General features: G+C 45.2%; 1 protein-coding gene across 1 annotated transcript in view; it reads left to right on the top strand.

Moving 5' to 3' along the window:
- The window catches only part of LOC119978192 (chitotriosidase-1-like), a 58,712-nt gene that overhangs the window by 29,164 nt on the left and 12,133 nt on the right, over positions 1-17,415 (top strand). Inside the window, exon 5 of the mRNA XM_038819621.1 lies at positions 6,261-6,385. Within this exon, the coding sequence (XP_038675549.1) occupies positions 6,261-6,385 (125 nt within the window). The remainder of the gene's footprint in view (positions 1-6,260; positions 6,386-17,415) is intronic.

Below are 17,415 nucleotides of genomic sequence, written 5' to 3'. Positions count from 1 at the left end.
GGTCCCACCTACCCCAGAACGAGCCCCAATTATCCAGGAATCTGAAATACTTATTTAAATACTAGTCCAACACACTCGTACCATTCTCTCCAACTCAACTGTCTTCACCAGAATGTGCAAGATTTCAGAATCCTATACGGAAAAGGTTAACAGCCTCAGGATGTCTGTCCCTCAGTTCAATCACCCTCCCGCCAAGTCCATGCCCCACTTTGACCTCTCTCCACCACATCTGGAGTTTTCATCCATTCCATTCCAGTAAATGATGTGACATCCCTTTGACCGTTTTGTTTGTGAGCTTTTCGTGCGGCCTTTTCAGTGTCCGGCTTCCCTCCGCTCAGTCTTCCCTCTGTCTTCCATTTTTCATCTTCTTCATCCACCTCCTTGCCTCTTTGCCTGTCATTGTGAGTCCTTCCCTTTCCCCCACTCCTTGCAGAGCCCTCTTTTGACATTGTCCCACTTGTCCTCATCAGGCCACTGCACAAAGCGCAGTTCTGATCACCCAAAGCGCAGTACTGATCTGACTTGGGGACACAGGAAGGTCCATGGGTCCAGGAGCACGGTGCTGACCATGAGGACCAGCTCAGCATGGAGCCGAAGGACATGAACCTGGCCAAGTGTGAAGAGCTGAAGTTAAAACTCACCATTATTCCTAGAATTCCCCCTTTACCAAAAAAAGGTTGATATTCTAAATGGTGAACAGGGATTCTCACTCCCTGACTCCGATGCAGGCTTCTGTGGGTGCTATTCAAGTCAAACTATCTTTTCAAGTTATCCCCCGGTATAACCCATACCTTCACCGAAGAATTTTACCTACTTACCCCTTAATAGCATCGATGTCCTGGGTCCTGCGTTATTAAGGAAGTGAAGTAAGCTACTAACCACTTTTTCAGGTTAAGTTAAGTTATTTTATTATTATATTCTTTCTTTTAAAAGCTGCAAACACTTTCTTTACAGAAAGGTAAAAAGATCTTGCTTCTGGATGCTGCTGGTTGGTTGTAGAAACCTTCAGGCCCACCTTGGCAATCGATCTTCTTAAAATCTGGTCTTCTTGCGTTGTATTCGCTGGTGAACTCGGTTGCTGTGTCCTGTCCTTCCCATGTACTGAGCTGTGAGAGCTGGCTCTGGCTCTGCTCTTGTTTAAATTCTAGTCTTCCTTAGATGTATAACTGTTTAAACTCGGCTGCTTGCCTTGTCTTTCCCATGACCGAGCTCTCTCTCTCTCTCTCTCTCTCTCTCTCTGAGTTCTCCTCCCCTTCTCTCCTGTTGCTGTTGCTGTTGCTGTTCTGCTTCTGCTCCCTGGGTTTATATTCTCTTTCTGAGAGTTATTAAGTTTTAACGACTTTATTGTAAATGAGCTTGTTTCACTTTGATAGTTTAAAAGTATCTTTGATGTAAACATTTTACTACAACTAATTATTCATTTTGGGCATAAAGTCACCTCTCAGATCTGATTACAAAATGCTTTGGTTTCAATAGGTGTTACTTTTATTTCTGTGATTTCAAATCGTTTAATTTTCCAATTGTCCCCAGCTCATAACTTTGCCTTTGATTTTGACTTAAATTATGTTTCTCGTAGACAGGTCGTCTCCAATTTTCTTTTAATTGACTTGATGTTCATAGAATTTTACACTTTAGAATTGACACCAAATTCGACTGAGCATCATCGATCCTTTCCAGCTGTTTACTAAGAGAGTTTATTTCAATTAAGGTGTGAAACTTTGCTTTTAGCTGTATGCTAAAATTTAACTTGGTTATGACTTGAAAGACTTGCCTGTTTTAAACATTCGTCACTTAATGCAATTGAAACTCTCATCCATGCTTTTTCAGATGCTTCCTGAGATAGTTACATTCCATGAAGGTGTGAGCCATTGTTTTAGCTTACCACATGAAACCTGTGTGTTTGCTAAACCTGCTTGTGAGCAAGAATCTGCATTTTACAACCCTGCTCTTTGAAGCTGCTATGAAACTTTTGTGGGATCTTTCCCTGTATCCTCTCAAACCAGATATTGCCAGACTTCCATGTTTCAAATGACACATTTTTCTGTATTTTCAAGAACACAGCCCATCAGGAGCAGTGCAACATCATGGCAGAAAGGTTGTTGCAATCACATTAAAGTGTCTTGTGAGCTGAGGACAGACTTGTGCACGTCATTCTTTGCTAATCAGGTTTTAGTCCAATGTAATTTCACATTGGTGTAACATAAGACTGAAAGGCTAACTGCATTGCCAGTGAGCAGCTGTTCTAATCAGAAACATACGTAGAAAATAGAAGCAGGAGGAGGCCACTCAGCCTTTTGAACCTGCTCCGCCATTCATTATGGTCATGGGTGATCATCAAGTTCAATACCCTGATCCCGCCTTTGCCCGCACATCATAGAATTTACAGTGCAGAGGGAGGCCATTTGGCCCATCGAGTCTGCACCAGTTCTTGGAAAGAGCACCTGACCCAAGCCCACACCACCCAATAACCCCACTCAACGAACACTAAGGGCAATTTTGGACACGAAGGGCAATTTAACATGGGCAATCCATCTAACCTGCACATCATTGGACTGTGGGAGGAAACCGGAGCACCCGGAGGAAACCCACGCAGACATGGGGAGAACGTGCACAGATAGTGACCCAGCCGGGAATCGAACCTGGGGCCTGGAGCTGTGAAGCAATTGTGCTAACCACTATGCTACCGTGCTGCCCTAAATCCCTTGATCCCTTTAGCCTCAAGAGCTATATCAAATTCCTTTTTGAAATTCCACATTTTGTCCTCAACTGTATTCTATGGCAGTGAATTCCACAGATTCACCACTGTCTGGGTGAAGACTTTTCTCCTCACCTCAGTTCTCAAAAGCTTATACCTTATCCTCAAACTATGACCCCGAGTTCTTTATTACTCAACCATCAGGAACATTCTTTCTGAATCTACCCTGTCTAACCCTGTCAGAATTTAATAAGTTTCTATGAAATCCCGTCTGACTCTTCTAAACTCCAATGAATATAATTCTAACCGACTTAGTCTCTCCTCATATGACAGCCCTGCCTCCTCAGGAATAAGTCTGGTAAACCTTCTCTGCACTCCCTCCATAGCAAGAACATCCTTCCTCAGATAAGGACACCAGAACTGCACACACTACTCCAGGTGTGGCCTCACCAATGTCCTATACAATTGCAGTAAAACATCTCTATTCCTATACTCAATTTGTCTTGCTATGAACAGTAAGAAGTCTTACAACACCAGGTTAAAGTCCAACAGGTTTGTTTCAAACACGAGCTTTCGGAGCTGTGCTCCGAAAGCTCGTGTTTGAAACAAACCTGTTGGACTTTAACCTGGTGTTGTAAGACTTCTTACTGTGCTCACCCCAGTCCAACGCCAGCATCTCCACATCTTGCTATGAAGGGCAACATACCATTTGCCTTCCTTACTGGCTGCTGTACCTGTGCGCTTACTTTCAGTAACCGGTGCACGAGGACACCAAGGTCTCACTGAATATCCACCTCTCTCAATTTCCACCCATTCAAATAACAATCTGGCTTCTTATTTTTGCTACCCAAGTGGATAATCTCACATTTATCCACATTATACTGTATCTGCCATGCATATGCCCACTCACTCAGCCTGTCCAAATCCAACAAAAGCATCTCTGCATCCTCCTCACAGCTCACCCTCCTACACAACTCTATGCTATCTGCAAATTTTGAGATAATACATTTAGTTCCCTTGTCCAAATCATTAATATACAATGTGAACAGCTGGGGTCCTCGCACCGATCCCTGTTGTACCCCACTAGTCACTGCCTGCCAATCAAAAGAAGACCCATTTATTTCAACTTTTTGCTTCCTGTCTGCTAACCAGCTTTCTATCCATCTCAGGGCACGACCCACAATCCCATGTGCATTAACTTTACATAGGTCATTGTTATGTGAGAACTTGTTGAAAGTCGTCTGAAAGTCTAAATAAACCACATTCTTCCTGGTCAACTCTACTAGTTACATCTTCAAAGAATTCTAGAAAATCTGTCAAGCATGATTTCCCTTTCGTAATTTCATGTTGACTTTTTTTGATTATACCACTGCTTTCCAAATGCTGTGCTGTGAAATCCTTGATAATTGAGTCCAGCAACTTTCCTACAATCAACATTAGGCTCACAGGTCTATAGATCCCTATTTCTCTCGTCCTCCCTTGAAAAATAGCGGGGTTATATTAGCTCCCCTCCAATCTGTAGGAACCATTATAGAGTCCAAAGAATTTTGGAAAATGTCCACCAATGGATCTACTATATCTAGGGCCACTTGCTTAAGTACTCTGGAATGATGATTATCGGACCCTGGAAATTTGTTCTCCTTGAGGGTTGAGGGTGCTATGACCTTTCTCATTAGAACGGAGAAGGATGAGGGCGACTTGATTGAGGTTTATAAGATGATCAGGGGAATAGATAGAGTAGACAGTCAGAGACTTTTTCCCCGGGTGGAACAAACCATTACAAGGGGACATAAATTTAAGGTGAATGGTGGAAGATATAGGGGAGACGTCAGAGGTAGGTTCTTTACCCAGAGAGTAGTGGGGCATGGAATGCACTGCCTGTGGAAGTAGTTGAGTCGGAAACATCAAATGGCTATTGGATAGGTACATGGATTATGGTAGCATGATGGAGTGTAGATTAATTTGTTCTTAAGGGCAGCACGGTAGCATTGTGGATAGCACAATGCTTCACAGCTCCAGGGTCCCAGGTTCGATTCTTGCTTGTGTCACTGTCTGTGCGGAGTCTGCACATCCTCTCCGTGTGTGCGTGGGTTTCCTCCGGGTGCTCCGGTTTCCTCCCACAGTCCAAAGATGTGCAGGTTGGGTGGATTGGCCATGATAAATTGCCCTTAGTGTCCAAAATTGTGCTTAGTGTTGGGTGGGGTTACTGGGTTATGGGGATAGGGTGGAGGTGTTGACCTTGGGTAGGGTGCTCTTTCCGATGGGCTGAATGGCCTCCTCTGCACTGTAAATTCTATGATAATCTATGATTAATCTCGGACAAAGATTCGGCACAACATCGTGGGCCGAAGGGCATGTTCTGTGCGGTACATTTCTATGTTCTATGTTTAATCTCATTAATTTCGCCACAACCATTTCTTTAGTAATACTAATTTCCTTCAGCTCCTCACTAAAACTTGTGTTTCTCAGAACTTCTGGTACATTATTCATGTCTTCCTTTGTGAAGACAGAAAAAAGGTACAAATTTAGTTCCTCAGCCATTTCTTTGTTTCCTGTTATGAATTTCCCTGTTTCTGATTGTAAGGAGTTTACATTAGTTTTTATAATTTTTTTTTCTTTACATACCGACAGAAACTTTTACAGCCAATTGTTATGATCCCCACTGGTTCACTTTCAAATTGTATTTTCTCCTTTTTAATCAATCCCTTGGTCTGCCTTTGCTGAATTTTAAACTGTTCCCAATCCTCAGGTCTATTGCTTTTTCTTGAGAATTTATATGCCCCTTTTTTGAACCTAATACTATCTGTAATTTCCCTTGTAAACCATGGTTTGGCTACAGTTCCCTTTCTACTCTTGTGCCAAATAGGAATAAACAGCATTTGGAGTTGACCTATTCATTCCTTCGATGCTGCCATTGCCTGTCCATTGTCCTTCCTTTCAGTAATGTTCCCCAGTCCATCATAGCCAGCTCATGCCTCACACCACCATAGTTACCTTTATTGACGTTCAGGACCTGGACTCAGAATCAACTACCTCACTATCCACCTTGATAAAGGATTCTACCAGATTATGGTCACTTATCCCCAATGGATCTTTCACAACCAGATTACCAACTCATCATTTCTCATTGCACAATACCCAAGTCCAAGATGGCCTGTTCTCTTGTTAGTTCCTCAGAATATTGGTCCAGAAAACCATCCCGTACACACTCCAGAAATTCCTCCTCTTTTCTACTGTGACTAATTTGAGTCACCCAATCTATATGCAGATTAAGATCACCCATAATCATAGATGTTCCATTATCACAAGCATCTTGGTGGGAAATTGACTCAATATTACCCTGCCATTGGGGGAATTTCAACATGGTTTCAGACAGGCGGCTTTCTGACTTTTGGACAACCCTCTCACCCGCCACCAAACGTGCCACAGGCACACTGAGAGAATTCAATTAGTCCAATAACAGTTCTTTAAGAGAGACAGAATGCCCATGAGGGGAGACTATCAACTGGAACTGTGACTGCATAAATTATGTTTATCATTATTAACATTTGCTCGTTCTTTGTAGGAATTTATGAGGGCCTTTACGACAGAGGCATTGTGTTCTGGGAAGGACAGACTCCTGCTGACAACTGCAGTGACTGCTAATATCATACTTGCAAATTTAAGATACGAGATATCTGAGGTTTCCCAGTGAGTACAGGAAGATTGAATTGTATAACCTTCAGAAAAAGCACTCGGGATTCGCTGTCGGGAATTCTCCGTTGCGCCGGCAGCGCACCCACACCTGGGAATTTCCCCAGGAAACCCCATTGGCTGGCTGGTGGGACAGGGACTCCCGCCCCTCATTTTGCTTCATTTGCTGGAACTCACCTGCTATTCTCTAAAACAGCTCCATTGGAGGTCAGGCAGGGCTTTGATGAAGAGTTTATCTAAATGATGAGTCCCTGACAATGCAGCACTCCCTCAGTAATGCAGTGAGGAGTCTTGTGTAGCTCTCAAACCCAACACCTTCCGACCAAGAGGAAACTCCTGTTCTCTGAGGAATTGGGATGGTTTCTGTAATCCGGGTAATTATAGTCAACGCTCAATTATCACCATTTCAACTTTGCTTCAATGATCCTGCACAAATGTGGTAAAGTTCAGCACATCACCAGCATTTCACCCTCTTCCATCTGCAACATTCACAATCAGCAAACTAATGGCTACAAATAGAGGTTACAAAACACAAGTGAATGATTTTTATTCTGCAAAATCTCTGAATGTTTTGAATATTGTTCATTTTGAATCAGTACACCCAATCATATTCCAAGCAGCCATTTTAAATCTTAATTCTTCCTCGCCCAATGTTCCTCACTCTGCGGGGTGGCACAGTGGTGCAGTGATTAGCACTGCTACCTCATGGCACTGAGCACCCGGGTTCTATCCCAGCCCCGGGTCACTATCCGTGTGGAGTTTGGACATCCTCCCCGTGTCTGCGTGGGTCTCAGCCCCACAACCCAAAGATGTGCAGGGTAGGTTCATTGGCCACACTAAATTGCCCCTTAATTGGAAAAAAGGAATTGAGCACTTTAAATTTATAAACAAAAAAAAAATGTTCCTCACTGAGCACCATTAAACTATTGAGGGCGGCACGGTAGCACAGTGGATAGCACAGTTGCTTCACAGCTCCAGGGTCCCAGGTTCAATTCCCAGCTTGAGTCACAGTCTGTGCAGAGTCTGCATGTTCTCCCCGTGTCTGTGTGGGTTTCCTCCAGATTGTCCGGTTTCCTCCCACAGACCAAAGACATGCAGGTTAGGTAGATTGGCCATGATAAATTGCTCTTCATGTCCAAAAAGGTTAAGTGGGGTTACAGGGATAGCGTGGAGGCATGGGCTGAAGTGGGATGCTCTTTCCAAAGGCAGGTGCAGGCGTGATGGGCTGAATGGCCTCCTTCTGCACTGTAAATTCTATAATAATAGAGGGTTCAGGCAAGGGGCCTGTTTTAATGATACTTCCTCTTGTACTGTTTAGCTGGCACAAACAGCACAAGGGAAACGTCTTTGAATGAAGATTCACGCAAATACACTATTTTGTCCATGTCACAGAACGATGTTTGTTATTTTTATTCTGAACAAAGAACAAAGAAAAATTACAGCACAGGAACAGGCCTTTCGGCCCTCCAAGCCTGCGCCGACCCAGATCCTCTTCCTTAAACTGCCACCTATTTTCGAAGGATCTGTATCCCTCTGCTCCCTGCCCATTCATGTATCTGTCTAGATACATCTTAAATGACACTAGCATGCCCGCATCAACCACCTCCGCCGGAAATGCGTCCCAGGCACCCACCACCCTCTGCGTAAAGAACTTTCCACGCCTATCTCCCTTAAACTTTTCCCCTCTCACCTTGAAATCGTGACCCCCAGTAATTGAGTCCCCTACCCTAGGAAAAAGCTTCTTGCTATCCGCCCTGTCTACACCTCTCATGATTTCATAGATCTCAATGAGGTCCCACCTCAACCTCCACCTTTCTAATGAAAATAATCCTGATCTACTCAACCTCTCTTCATAGCGGGCGCCCTCCATACCAGGCAACATCCTGGTGAACCTCCTCTGCACCTTCTCCAAAGTATCCACATCCTTCTGGTAATGTGGCGACCGGAACTGTACACAGTATTCCAAATGTGGTCGAACCAAAGTCTTATACAACTGTAACATGACCTGCCAACTCTTGTACTCAATACCCCGTCCGATGAAGGAAAGCATGCCGTATGCCTTCTTGACCACTCTATCGACCTGCGCAGCCACCTTCAGGGTACAATGGACCTGAACTCCCAGATCTCTCTGTACATCAATTTTCCCCAGGGCTTTTTTCATTTACCGTATAGTTCGCTCTTGAATTGGATCTTCCAAAATGCATTACCTCGCATTTGCCCGGATTGAACTCCGTCTGCCATTTCTCCACACAACTCTCCAATCTATCTATATTCTGCTGAATTCTCTGACAGTCCCCTTCACTATCTGCTATTCCACCAATCTTAGTGTCATCTGCAAACTTGCTAACCAGACCACCTATACCTTCCTCCAGATCATTTATGTATATCACAAACAACAGTGGTCCCAGCACGGATCCCTGTGGAACACCACTGGTCACAGTTCTCCACCTTGAGAAACTCCCTACCACTACTACTCTCTGTCTCCTGTTGCCCAGCCAGTTCTTTATCCATCTAGCTTGTACACGCTGGACCCCATGAGACTTCACTTTCTCCACCAGCCTACCATGGGGAACCTTATCAAATGCTTTTCTGAAGTCCATTTATATGACATCTACAGCCCTTCCCTCATCAATCAACTTTGTCACTTCCTCAAAGAATTCTATTAAGTTGGTAAGACATGTCCTTCCCTGCACAAAACCATGTTGCCTCTCACTGATAAGCCCATTTTCTTCCAAATGGGAATAGATCTGATCCCTCAGTATCTTCTCCAACAGCTTCCCTACCACTGATGTCAGGCTCACAGGTCTATAATTCCCTGGATTATCCCTGCTACCCTTCTTCAACAAGGGGACAACGTTAGCAATTCTCCAGAGTTCCGGTACCTCACCCATGTTCAAGGATGCTGCAAAGATATCTGTTCAGGCACCAGCTATTTCCTCTCTCACTTCCTTCAGTGACCGGGGATAGATCCCATCTGGACCTGGGGACTTGTCCACCTTAAAGCCCTTTAGAATACCCAACACATCCTCCCTCCTTATGCCGACTTGACCTAGAGTAATCAAACATCTATCCCTAACCTCAACATCCGTCATGTCCCTCTCCTCGGTGAATGCCGATGCAAAGTACTCGTTAAGAATCTCACCCATTTTCTCTGACTCCACGCATAACTTTCCTCCTTTGTCCTTGAGTGGGCCAACCCTTTCTCTAGTTACCCTCTTGCTCCTTATATATGAATAAAAGGCTTTGGGATTTTCCTTAACCCTGTTTGCTAAAGATATTTCATGACCCTTTTAACCCTCTTGATTCCTTGTTTCAGATTGGTCCTACATTCCCGATATTCTTCCAAAGCTTTGTCTGTCTTCAGTCGCCTAGGCTTTATGTATGCTTCCTTTTTCCTCTTAGCTCGTCTCACAATTTCACCTGTCATCCATGATTCCCTAATCTTGCCATTTCTATCCCTCATTTTCACAGGGACATGTCTGTCCTACACTCTAATCAACCTCTCTTTAAAAGACTCCCACATATCAAATGTGGATTTGCCTTCAAACAGCTGCTCCCAATCCACAGTCCCCAGCTCCTGCCGAATTTTGGTATAGTTGGCCTTCCCCCAATTTAGCACTCTTCCTTTAGGACCACTCTCGTCTTTGTCCATGAGTATTCTAGAACTTACGGAATTGTGATCACTATTCCCAAAGTAATCCCCGACTGAAACTTCAACCACCTGGCTGGGCTCATTCCCCAACACCAGGTCCAGTATGGCCCCTTCCCGAGTTGGACTATTTACATACTGCTCTAGAAAACCCTCCTGGATGCTCCTTACAAACTCTGCTCCATCTAGACCTCTGACTCTAATTGTATCCCAGTCAATGTTGGGAAAACTAAAATCTCCTATCATCACTACCCTGTCGCTGTTGGGAGGTCTGTACTGCAGCCCCAACATTGTTACTGCACGCTTCCTATTTCTGAGCTCTGCTCATATCGCCTCACTGCTCGAGTCCTCCATAGTGCCCTCCTCAGCACAGCTGTGATATCCTCTCTGACCAGTAATGCAACTCCTCCACCCCTTTTACCTCCCCCTGTCTCGCCTGAAGCATCGATATCCTGGGATATGTAGTTGCCAATCATGCCCTTCCCTCAACCAAGTCTCAGTAATAGCAATAACATCATACTCCCAGGTACTAATCCGAGCACTAAGTTCATCTGCCTTACCTACTACACTTCTTGCATTAAAACAAATGCACCTCAGACCACCAGTCCCTTTGCGTTCATCATCTGCTCCTTGCCTACTCTTCCCCTGAGTCACACTGACTTCATGATCTAGTTCCTTGCAAGCTGGTTCAGTGTTCCAGTCCCTCCCAGGCGGTGGAAACGAGGTTTGCGTCCCGTGCCGATGGGCGCATGCAAAACAGGGAATTCCATTTATTTAAATGTACTTAGCGCATTAGACCCAGTGTGATCGGCGCTTCCGTGATGCCCCACTCCTCTCAGGCTGAAGTCCAGTGGGAGCTGTTTACTACAGGTATTTACAAACCTGGATTTGGCACCGTGGCTGTTGAGGGGGCGAGGGAAGGTAAGTAAAGTTTGAAAAAAGTGTTTATAATTGTTCCGCTTGCTGGGGGGTTGCTGCCAGGGCCGGGGGAGTAGCTGGGAGTCCACCCAGGCCAACCCTCTGGAATCCCTCAGACCCCAGCTGACCCATCACCAGGATGGGCCTGGCCAAGCTCAATCAGTGGCCCACCAGGTGCTGCCACCCCTCAGTTCACTCATCAGAAGCTCAGCCCCACTGCAGGGGAAGCAGGGGAATAGCAGGGCCCACCCCAAACACAGGACCATAAGACCGTAAGACCAAATGACATAGAAGCAGAATTAGGCCACTCGGCCCATCGAATCTGCTCCGCCATTCAATCATGGCTGATATGTTTCTCATCCCCATTCTCCTGCCTTCTCCCCATAACCCCTGATCCCCTTATTAATCAAGAACCTATCTATCTCTGTCTTAATGACACTCAGTGATTTGGCCTCCACAGCCTTCTGCAGCAAAGAGTTCCACAGATTCACAACCCTCTGGCTGATGAAATTCCTCCTCATCTCTGTTTAGTCTGAGATGGTGTCCTCTGGTTCTAGTTTCTCCTACAAATGGAAACATCCTCTCCACGTCCACTCTATCCAGGCCACACAATATCTTGTAAGTTTCAATAAGATCCCCCCTCATCCTTCTGAACTCTAATGAGTACAGACCCAGAGTCCTCAACTGTTCCTCATACGAAAAGATGTTCATTCCAGAGATCATTCTTGCGAACCTCCTCTGGACCCTTTTCAAGGCCAGCACATCCTTCCTTAGATATGGGTCCTAAAACTGCTCACCATACTCCAAATGTGGTCTGACCAGAGCGTTATACAGCCTCAGAAGTACATCCCCGGCCCTCTTGACATGAATGCTAACATTGCATTTGCCTTCCTAACTGCCGACTGAACGTGGAAGTTAACCTTAAGATAATCGTGAACAAGGGCTCCCAAGTCCCTTTGAGCTTCTGCTTTCCGAAGCGTTTCCCCATTTAGAAAATAGTCTATGGCTAAATTCCTCCTTCCAAAGTGCATAACTCACACTTTTCCAAATTATATTTCAGCTTCCACTTATTTGCCCACTCTCCTAGCCTGTCCAAATCCTTCTGCAGCCCCCTTGCTTCCTCAATACTACCTGTCCCCTTTGTATCATCTGCAAACTTAGCAACAGTGCCTTCAGTTCCTTCCTCCAGAACATTCATGTATATTGTGAAAAGTTGTGGTCCCAGCACAGACCCCTGAGGCACACCACTGTTTACCAGTTGCCATCCTGAAAACTACACTTTTATCCCCACTCTCTGCCTTCTGTCAGTCAGCCAATTGTCTATCTATGCCAGGATCTTACCCTGAACACCATTGTCATGATATGCAGACATGCACTTAATGAGATCCAGACAGGCAGCTCATGAACACAGAGAACAGGACACAACCAATCAGCAAGCAGAACACTTGGGGGTGGTTTCCCACTATAAAAGGCACGAGGCACTCACACTCCGCCTCTTTCCATTAGGGACATCTACCGAGTGAGTTCAGTGTATATATCACGTAACACATACAGAACGTGGCTAAGAGCTAGTCTGGTTCAGTCAGCCAGAGAGATGACACTTAGGTTAGCAGAGAGTCGAACTCACAGAGAGCAGTGCTAACTGTGTGACAGGTTCAATAAGTCAAATTGAACTAACTTCAAAGGCCTGTAGTCTATTTCAGTTATAGCTGCATCCAGTTGTAGCCCGTGTTATCTCAGTGTGCTTAACACGACAACATGGGCTCTTAACTTATTTAACAATCTCCAATGCGACACCTTGTCAAAGGCCTTCTGGAAATCTAAATAAATCATATCCATTGGTTCTCCTTTGTCTAACTTGCTTGTTACCTCCTCAAAGAACTTGAACAGAGTTGTCAAACATGACCTCCCTTTGACAAAGCCTTGCTGACTCAGTCCTATTTTATCATACACTTCCAAATACTCCATGAGTCATCTTTAATAATGGACTCTAAAATCTTACCAATGACCGAAGTCAGGCTAACCGGCCTATAATTTCCTGTCTTCTGCCTCCCTCCCTTCTTAAACAGTGGTGTTACATTAGCCACTTTCCAGTCCTCTGGAACCCTTCCTGTTTCCAGTGATTCCTTAAAGATCACCACCAATGCCTCCACAATCTCCTCAGCTATCTCTTTTAGAACCCTGGGGTGCAGTCCATCCGGAACAGGTGACTTATCCACCTTCAGACCTTTCAGTTTCCCCAGAACCTTCTCCTTTGTGATGGTTACTGTACTTACCTCTGTCCCCTGATTCTCCTGGAGTTCTGGCATCCCTTTGGTGTCTTCTTGAAGACTGATGCAAAGTAACTATTCAGTTCATCTGCCATTTCTTTGTTTAATATTATTACTTCACAGCCACGTTTTCCAGGGGACCAATGTCTATTTTTGCCTCTCTTTTACCTTTTATATTTTGTCAAAACCTCTTCCTATCTTCTTTTATATTACTAGCAATGTTGCACTCAAAATTCATCTTCAGTTTCAGGAGGGTCAAAAATTAAATTTCATTACATTTTTCATCCTCTCTCCCTTTATTGCATTTTTAGTTGTCCCCTACTCACTTTTAAAGGACTCCCAATCCTCTAGCTTCCCACTAATCCCCACCACTTTGTCTACTTTTTCTTTCGCTTTATGCTGTCCTTGACTTCACTGGTTAACCATGGATGCCTTTCCCTGCCCTTAGCATATTCCCTCCTACCTTGAGGTGAATTTCTTTTGTGCCTCCTGAATAACCCCCAAAATTCCTGCCATTGCTGTTCCACTGTCTTCCCTGCTTGGCTCCTTTTCCAATCAATTCTTGCCAGTTCCTCCCTCATGTCTTTGTAGTTACCCTATTTAATTGTAATACAGTTACAGGGGCATGGGAACCTGGATTGTAGTTTTGGGGTACGGGAGATTGAGAGTATAGAGGTCAGGAGCACAGATTTGACTTCGCAGGAGGGTGCCAGTGTTCAGGTAGGTGGTTTGAAGTGTGTCTACTTCAATGCCAGGAGTGTACGAAATAAGGTAGGGGAACTGGCAGCATGGGTTGGTACCTGGGACTTCGATGTGGCCATTTCAGAGACATGGATAGAGCAGGGACAGGAATGGTTGTTGCAGGTTCCGGGGTTTAGGTGTTTTAGTAAGCTCAGAGAAGGGGGCAAAAGAGGGGGAGGTGTGGCGCTGCTAGTCAAGGACAGTATTACGGTGGCGGAAAGGATGCTAGATGGGGACTCTTCTTCTGAGGTAGTATGGGCTGAGGTTAGAAACAGGAAAGGAGAGGTCACCCTGTTGGGAGTTTTCTATAGGCCACCTAATAGTTCTAGGGATGTAGAGGAAAGGATGGCGAAGATGATTCTGGAAAAGAGCGAAAGTAACAGGGTAGTTGTTATGGGAGACTTTAACTTTCCAAATATTGACTGGAAAAGATATAGTTCGAGTACATTAGATGGGTCGTTCTTTGTACAATGTGTGCAGGAGGGTTTCCTGACACAATATGTTGACAGGCCAACAAGAGGCGAGGCCACATTGGATTTGGTTTTGGGTAATGAACCAGGCCAGGTGTTAGATCTGGAGGTAGGTGAGCACTTCGGAAACAGTGACCACAATTCGGTGACCTTTACGTTAGTGATGGAAAGGGATAAGTATACCCCGCAGGGCAAGAGTTATAGCTGGGGGAAGGGCAATTATGATGCCATTAGACATGACTTAGGATGTGTTGGTTGGAGAAGTAGGCTGCAAGGGTTGGGCACACTGGATATGTGGAGCTTGTTCAAGGAACAGCTATTGCATGTTCTTGATAAGTACGTACCAGTCAGGCAGGGAGGAAGGGGTCGAGCGAGGGAACCGTGGTTTACCAAAGAAGTGGAATCTCTTGTTAAGAGGAAGAAGGAGGCCTATGTGAAGATGAGGCATGAAGCTTCAGTTGGGGCGCTTGATAGTTACAAGGAAGCGAGGAAGGATCTAAAGAGAGAGCTGAGACGAGCAAGGAGGGGACATGAGAAGTCTTTGGCAGGTAGGATCAAGGAAAACCCAAAAGCTTTCTATAGGTATGTCAGGAATAAAAGAATGACTAGGGTAAGAGTAGGGCCAGTCAAGGACAGTGGTGGGAAGTTGTGTGTGGAGGCTGAGGAGATAAGCGAGATACTAAATGAATACTTTTCGTCAGTATTCACTCAAGAAAAAGATAATATTGTGGAGGAGAATGCTGAGACCCAGGCTATTAGAATAGATGGCATTGAGGTGCGTAGGGAAGAAGTGTTGGCAATTCTGGACAAGGTGAAAATAGATAAGTCCCCGGGGCCGGATGGGATTTATCCTAGGATTCTCTGGGAAGCCAGGGAAGAGATTGCTGAGCCTTTGGCTTTGATTTTTAGGTCATCATTGGCTACAGGAATAGTGCCAGAGGACTGGAGGATAGCAAATGTGGTCCCTTTGTTCAAGAAGGGGAGTAGAGATAACCCCGGTAACTATAGGCCGGTGAGCCTAACGTCTGTGGTGGGTAAGGTCTTGGGGAGGATTATAAAATATACGATTTATAATCATCTAGATAGGAATAATATGATTAGGGATAGTCAGCATGGTTTTGTGAAGGGTAGGTCATGCCTCACAAACCTTATCGAGTTCTTTGAGAGGGTGACTGAACAGGTAGACGAGGGTAGAGCAGTTGATGTGGTGTATATGGATTTCAGTAAAGCATTTGATAAGGTTCCCCACGGTCGGCTATTGCAGAAAATACGGAGGCTGGGGATTGAGGGTGATTTAGAGATGTGGATCAGAAATTGGCTAGTTGAAAGAAGACAGAGAGTGGTAGTTGATGGGAAATGTTCAGAATGGAGTTCAGTTACGAGTGGCGTACCACAAGGATCTGTTCTGGGGCCGTTGCTGTTTGTCATTTTTATAAATGACCTAGAGGAGGGCACAGAAGGATGGGTGAGTAAATTTGCAGACGACACTAAAGTCGGTGGAGTTGTAGACAGTGCGGAAGGATGTTGCAGGTTACAGAGGGACATAGATAAGCTGCAGAGCTGGGCTGAGAGGTGGCAAATGGAGTTTAATGTGGAGAAGTGTGAGGTGATTCACTTTGGAAAGAATAACAGGAATGCGGAATATTTGGCTAATGGTAAAATTCTTGGTAGTGTGGATGAGCAGAGGGATCTCGGTGTCCATGTACATAGATCCCTGAAAGTTGCCACCCAGGTTGATAGGGTTGTGAAGAAGGCCTATGGTGTGTTGGCCTTTATTGGTAGAGGGATTGAGTTCCGGAGCCATGAGGTCATGTTGCAGTTGTACAAAACTCTAGTACGGCCGCATTTGGAGTATTGCGTACAGTTCTGGTCGCCTCATTATAGGAAGGACGTGGAAGCTTTGGAACGGGTGCAGAGGAGATTTACCAGGATGTTGCCTGGTATGGAGGAAAAATCTTATGAGGAAAGGCTGATGGACTTGAGGTTGTTTTCGTTGGAGAGAAGAAGGTTAAGAGGTGACTTAATAGAGGCATACAAAATGATCAGAGGGTTAGATAGGGTGGACAGCGAGAGCCTTCTCCCGCGGATGGGGGTGGCTAGCACGAGGGGACATAGCCTTAAATTGAGGGGTAATAGATATAGGACAGAGGTCAGAGGTGGGTTTTTACGCAAAGAGTGGTGAGGCCGTGGAATGCCCTACCTGCAACAGTAGTGAACTCGCCAACATTGAGGACATTTAAAAGTTTATTGGATAAGCATATGGATGATAAGGGCATAGTGTAGGTTAGATGGCCTTTAGTTTTTTTTTCCATGTCGGTGCAACATCGAGGGCTGAAGGGCCTGTACTGCGCTGTATCGTTCTATGTTCTACGTTCTATCTGATTCCAGCTTCTCCCTCTCAAACTGAAGAATAAATTCTATCATATTGTGGTCCAAGCTCCCGAAGGGTTCCTTCACCTTAAGATTTGGGCAGCACGGTAGCACAGTGGTTAGCACAATTGCTTCACAGCTCCAATGTCCCAGGTTCGATTCCCGGCCTTGGGTCACTGTCTGTGTGGAGTCTGCACGTTCTCCCGTATCTGCGTGGGTTTCCTCCGGGTGCTCCGATTTCCTCCCACAGTCCAAAGATGTGCAGGTTATGTGGATTGGCCATGCCATATTGCCCTTAGTGTTGAGTGGGGTTACTGGGTTATGGGGATAGGGTGGAGGTGTGGGCTTGGGTGGGGTGCTCTTTCAAAGAGCCGGTGCAGACTCGATGGGCCGAATGGCCTCCTTCTGCGCTGTAAATTCTATGATTCTAAGATCCCGAATCATGTCTGCCTCATTACACATCACTAATTCCAGAATTGCCTGTTCCCTCGTAGGCTCTACCACAAGCTGCTCCAAAAAAACCATCTCTTAGATATTCCACAAATTCCTTTTCTTGAGAACCACTGCCAACATGATTTTCCCAGTCAACCTGCATATCGAAGTCCCCAT

The sequence above is a fragment of the Scyliorhinus canicula genome, chromosome 15, assembly GCF_902713615.1.
Source record: "Scyliorhinus canicula chromosome 15, sScyCan1.1, whole genome shotgun sequence".
Lineage (NCBI taxonomy): Eukaryota > Metazoa > Chordata > Chondrichthyes > Carcharhiniformes > Scyliorhinidae > Scyliorhinus > Scyliorhinus canicula.
Note: the sequence above shows the minus strand (reverse complement) of the source record. Positions and strands in the feature narration are given on the sequence as shown.